General features: G+C 45.3%; 1 protein-coding gene across 3 annotated transcripts in view; it reads left to right on the top strand.

Annotated features, from left to right (window-relative positions):
* Window positions 1–2,704: 2,704 nt before the first annotated feature.
* PLCXD2 (phosphatidylinositol specific phospholipase C X domain containing 2) overlaps window positions 2,705–6,000 on the top strand; it is a 61,570-nt gene continuing 58,274 nt past the window's right edge. For all 3 annotated transcript variants that reach the window (XM_084872085.1, XM_084872084.1, XM_084872086.1), the window contains exon 1: window positions 2,705–3,469. In XM_084872085.1, the coding sequence (XP_084728211.1) occupies window positions 3,319–3,469 (151 nt within the window). In that variant the 5' untranslated portion in view covers window positions 2,705–3,318. The remainder of the gene's footprint in view (window positions 3,470–6,000) is intronic.

Here is a 6,000-nt window from a genome sequence, read left to right as displayed (position 1 = left end):
ACCTACAATGGTCCATTTTGTCTACAGAAATACAAAGTCCAAACTCTTTACATACTTCGGTCATAAACAGTCTTACCAGGCTTGCAATAATACTGGTAATGGGATGCCACAGGCACAGTGATCCAGAGATTTGTAGTCACAGCTCTTCCACTCACTAGCTATAAGCTTCAGCGTCCTTTGTAAAATGGGGGTGGGAATAGTACCTAAGTCACTGGGCTCTTGTGAGGGTTCAATGAGAGTAAATGAGTTATACTTCCCACTATTTCACATGCTGTTTTTCACATCTTCCACTCACTGTCATAGCTTTGCTTACATTATCTCAGCTCCACATCTCTTTCCATCTCCAGCAACCTGCACTTATTTCCATTTGCAGAGAGTTTTCCAGACCTGGCTTGAATGCCACCTTCTCTAATAAAATATTCTTGACCCTTTCCCCATCAAAATGTATCTCTCTTCATTATCCTCCACATGTACTCTATTATTCCTTTATTTATCTTCCCATTACAATTTGTAATTCACAAATTTGACTCTCTTTTCTGGATTAGATATTATCTAAGGTTCACATATATCAACTTTTATTTAACCTTTCTTCTATTTCTAGCACCTATCAGGATGATTTTAAAGTAATAAGCCCTCTGTTTGCAATTATTGCTTAAAATTGACTTACCTTAAAATGTCAATCCTCCTATTAATTTAGTCTCCTCTCCCTTTGATAAATTCATAATTCAGTATGTAAGAAAATATTAACTATTTAAATTCCAAATACTGAATTTTATTTTATAATTATTTGTTCCCTAAATATCTGTGGCATAGTATAAAAAGTCCACTGATAATTTAGTTTCTACCCCATCTTATGACAGAAAAATGAGTATCTAATACTTAGAGATTCTTAGCTAGAATTTTTAATGCAAAATTTTTAAATTATAAAAGTAATATAAAATATTATAAAACCTTGGGTAATAGAGAAAAAAAGGAATGCAAAGTCCATCCTACCAAGCATGAGCCTGCTTTCAAAGGCCTTTCTACTCAGTGTGGTCTGAGCCAGCAGCAGCAGCTCTAACAAGGCCAGAAGCTTGCTAGAATGCAGAATCTCAGGCCCATCTCAAACCAACTCAAACAGAATTGATTTGCACTGAAGATGTGAAAAGCACTGACCTAAGAGATGTTTTCCAAGCATCTCCCTCCTTCTAACAAATATTTGTGGAGCACCTGCCATATGCCATGTACTGTATGAAAGTCTGTTTCCATTTGTAAGATTTCTTCTGGGACTGACACAAGGATATAGGAAGAAAGTGTTATCTTCTTTTGAGCCATTTTCTTGGGCAAATAAACTCATTTTGATTGAAATAGCTGCCAGAGTACAGGACATCTCATTCTGAAGTGGTTTTACTCCTCATTTTCAAGTTCGCATGCAGTGATGTTTGCAAGTCTAGAGGTTAATGCTTTTTGTAATATGCTCACTCCTTCCATCAAAAGCTGAGAAGTAAGAAGGGGGAGAGCATTGAAATGAATGTTTCACAGTAGAGCTTAAAGAACACATTTTGTTTGCCTTGGACAGCTTCCGTGAAGTTTTGTGTTAGGGAATTTAAGTTCAAGGGAAGCCCAGAAAGTTTCAAAGGTAAACCTTGGATATTTCTTCAGAATAATTTTCCATGAGGGAAAAAATTGGTAGACTCAGACAATTGGGTGACATATCCCCAAATATCCTGTGATATACTTGAAAAAGAGAGTGCTCTGTAGAAGTGCCCTTTAAGCATCAGAAGATTCATTATGAATAGTGTACACTTTTTATATATATTCTTTTAATTTTTTACAGAGAGGAAGAGAGAGGCAAAGAGAGTTAGAAACATGGATGAGAGAGAAACATTGATCAGCTGCCTCCTGCACACCCCCTACAGGGGATGTGTCAGCAACCAAGGTACAGGTTCTAGACCGGGATCGAACTTGGGACCCTTCAGTCCACAGGCCAAGGCTCTATCAATCAGGGTTGAATAGTGTGCACTTTTTATTAAGGGATACTTCTGTAGAAAAGAAAAAACAAACAAACAAACAAACAAAAACACCTGTTAGTAATATTATGTAGCTCAAAAGGCTGAAAAGCAGTCTTACATGAGTGTTAAAAATAGCCTGGAAAATGAAATTTTAATATGGATGTCCAAAGGAACATATGCAGTTTCTTCTATGGAAAGGTGGTGGGGGCCTGCAGTTGGAGTTACCTTGGAGATGAGGTGGGCCCAGTTGGTGATTCCAGGTCAGCTGACCCCAGGATCTCTATATGGGCCTTCAGTTTCTATGGTGTCTCTGTGGAGCAGCCTGGCCTGAAGCCCTCCAGGACCCCACCACCCTCAAGGCCCAGGGGTTTTTTTTGTGTGTTTTTTCCTGATTTGCCCATTTTTTCCAACCTGTCCCCATGATTATCGGTGTGCAACGTCCTCCTATCCTTAGCGATCCTACAGTTTACCCTCATGAAAGCCCTGTCTGAGGTCAGATGGATCCCCCCAGCCTGCAAGTTTCCCTGCTTGCAGTCCCTGCAGGCTCCTCAGCCTGCGCCCAGGAAGACGGGAGTGAGGCTGGGAGGGACTGGGCGGCGGCGGAGGGAGGGGGAGTCGCTCGGAGGGGGGCTGCCAGGGAGAGCGCGGGCCAATCAGAGCGCGCCCCGCCCGCGGCCAATCAGCGGCCGCCTGGCCCGGCGAGTCTGCCCCGCAGTGCGGGGCGGGGCCGCAGCGAGTGCGGGCGCCGCGTTACTCTTCTGAGCGGCTTCCTTCAGGGAGCACCGGGCAGGGGGCGTGTGTGCCCAGACGCGGGGGCGCGGGAGGCCGGCCCGCTCCGGTGCCAGCCCGGGGACATACCTGGACGCCTACACCAGGGCGGCGATGGTGCGATCCGGCGCTCCCGTGTGGACAGACTCACCGGCCGGGCTCTGTGCCGTGGAGGTGGCACCTGACTTGTGAGCGGCTCCGGGCGTGGCTGCTCTTCGGACCTCCAGTTTCTGAAGATTTACCTCCCGGGGGGCCTGCCTTCCCCCAGCTCCGGAGGGGAGGGGTGGGGGAAGTTGAACGGAGCCGCCGGGACTGAGAACATTGAGTGGAACAGCGGCCGCCGGGCCAGAGAGAGTGGGAACTGCGGGCGCCAGGAGGGAGGAGGGGGCAGGAAACCACCTATTTGCCCCCGTCGTCCCGGCCCTAAGGACCTTTTGGCAGGACTGGCAGGACCAGAGTGTGGCCCTGGGATGTCTGGAGAGCCCGGGCAATGATGATCGCTGAGTGAGTGGCACTGGACGGAGCCTGGGCGGTTTGTTGACTGACAAGACAGCGAGGGATGCTAGGGAGGAAACTCAGGATGGGGACCATCTGTTCCCCCATCCCCAGCGGGACCAAGACATCATCATCGGACGTCTGCAATGCCGACTGGATGGCCTCGCTGCCCCCTCACCTCCACAACGTCCCCCTGTCCAATCTGGCAATCCCAGGTACTCTTCTGTTTCCTACTTGTCCCCGCTGTGTGTGCTTTCTGCCATGATAGTGCTGTGAATGGGCTGGGTGGCTTTTCTATTGTGCTGAGAAAAGAATTGTCAGTGACCTTAACTAAACCTCCTTTTTTATTCCCAAGCCAAAAACTTAACACTGAGGCAGCTGCTATGAAAGAGATTTAAGTACATTGCATGGTCTGCAAAAAAGGGACTCGGGAGAATGGAAGCACCCTATTTTTGTGTGTCAGTTTGTTTGTTTGTTTTGTGGAGGTTTTAAAACTGTTTGTGACTTTTTGTATTTTTGTTTGTTTGTTTTTACTTGGTAGCCTTTATCCTAAGACTATTACCTTCTGAATATTGGGACCAGGATATGTGAAGGGTGCATATTTACTCTAATCACAGAAAAAGGGTAAGGAATAAAAAAAATCATTAACAATTTTAGGTCTAGATCAAAATTAAAACTGAAAAGTATTTCCTTTCTAACTTCTCTGACCTTGCATATGAAGTGGAGGATGGATGGGGCACAAATTATCATTAAAGAATAGGTTCAGATCCAGGGCTGAGAATAAGGACACATATTTTTGTTGTTGGAAAAGCCAGAAATAGAAAATGCAAGTGCTTGTCACAGGCAGTCATTAGGTGTGATGAGGCGGTGGTGGTTGAAGCGTTGTCTATATATACAGGTGTCTGCCTGACTGATCTTGAACTAAAGTCTTGAAAGCATTTCTTCTCCAGTTACTGTGTCTCTTCTGAGGGTTTTATAACTTGACATCACTCTCATTAGATTTGTTAAATGGGCCCTCCTCCATCTACTCAAAGGCTAGTAAAATCATGGGTTTCTAGGGAAGGACATTTGGACCACAGTGGTGTTGGCCTCCTGTGCTGGACAGAATCCTAGATGCTGGTACTTGGAAAGCACTCCTAGAAGCAGAAGATGGACTGCCGCCAATCCTTTCTCTCACCTGGAGACATAACAATTGACTTCACCCCTAGACTACCAGACAAACTCCTGGGAACAGTCTGCCTCTTGGGTGGCTATAAGATGACCTCATGCAACCTCCAGATTTTTGCTTTCCATGCATGAGGAAGAGCAGTGCTGGCCTCAGATGCAGCCTTTTCTTAATTACCTCTAATATTGGAGGTCTTCCAGGTTCATTGTCCTCATGGGCTCTTGCTGCTTTTGAGCAAGGAGAGGACTGCTAAATGTCTTTAGAGTCATGATCACTTGTGTTTCATCTGCCTTCGACTGCTGCTTCTTGGGAAACACCAGATGGTTGTGCTTCAGAACAGGTCTTCTCCTTGTTTAATTGATGCCTGTGGAGTCATCACTGGAATGATACACAGGCCTCTTTTAACATTAGTCATTTGCCAGCAGGCATTCTGAAGGATTATTTTGCCAAGTGGTGCTACAGATAGGTTGTGTGTGTTTGCAAACAGAATGGCATCTGAAGCAGGCCCTAAGTGGCTCTATCACTCAGGGCATGTCCAAAGTAGGTTGAGGCTTCCTCCTTCCTGTTGTACTTGGGACAATTGAGACCACAGCAGCCGCTCTGCCTGTGGCTTGGCAGTACACTCCGACTCCGGGTCTCTGGGAAGGAGCCGGGCATGTGTTCTGCAAGCCATAGATTATCTCACAGTAACTAGAGTTACCAGGGATTGCTAGCTGCCGGGACCTGCTGTGGTGATGGAAATTCAATGATTAGCCAGGATGTAGGACACAGGAATGTATTCACCCTGCTTAGTAAAGTCTGGTCCTTTTAAACAAAAACAACAACAACAAAAAGGCCTTGACTTTTTAAAAGATGCTGAATTCACTACTATGAATGCCCTTTTCCTGGCAGTGGAAGTATACTAGTGTGTATGGACATATAAGCTCAAGACAGGAAAGTCCCATGGTAAGTGCGAGCCACCCCTTTCACACTCCTGCCCCATCAGCAGTTCCCTTTCCCCTACCTCACGCTTGATATTCCCTGGCTATATGCTAGCAGTTAAGTTCTGCCAAGCCTTGCTAGGAAATGCAGAAGGCATTCAGGAAGTGGAGACTACCTACCACCTTCCTCCCCGTTCCTCTCTTCCTCTTCCTCCTCTTCATCACCATCATTGTAGCTATTATTTCCTGAGCACTACCATGCAACACACACACACACATTAGCTCAAATCCTCACACCTCTGAGATAGGTATTATTATTCCTATTTGGACTTAAGAAAATGATTGTTCAGTGAGGTTAAGTAATTTTCTCAAATAGTAAATAGCAGAACTAATACTTAAACCTCTGTGTAGCTAGCTCCAAAACCCATGCACTGTCCCTGTGCCCTTAAGGGGACCTTGGGAAGTGCAGAGCAACGGTGTATAGGGGGTTGGGGGGCAGTTTCTAATTGAAAACCCGTTTTCACAGACCATCCTCTGCAGCAAATGAAAGAATTTTTCAAACTAAGTAGGTGTATTTTTTTTTTATTTTATACATGTTTTTTAGATTTATTGGGGTGACATTGGTTAATAAAATTACGTAGGTTTCAGGTGTACAATTCTA

This window comes from Pipistrellus hanaki (assembly GCF_964339955.1).
Source record: "Pipistrellus hanaki genome assembly, chromosome: 2".
Lineage (NCBI taxonomy): Eukaryota > Metazoa > Chordata > Mammalia > Chiroptera > Vespertilionidae > Pipistrellus > Pipistrellus hanaki.
This window is presented reverse-complemented; position numbering and strand designations above follow the sequence as displayed.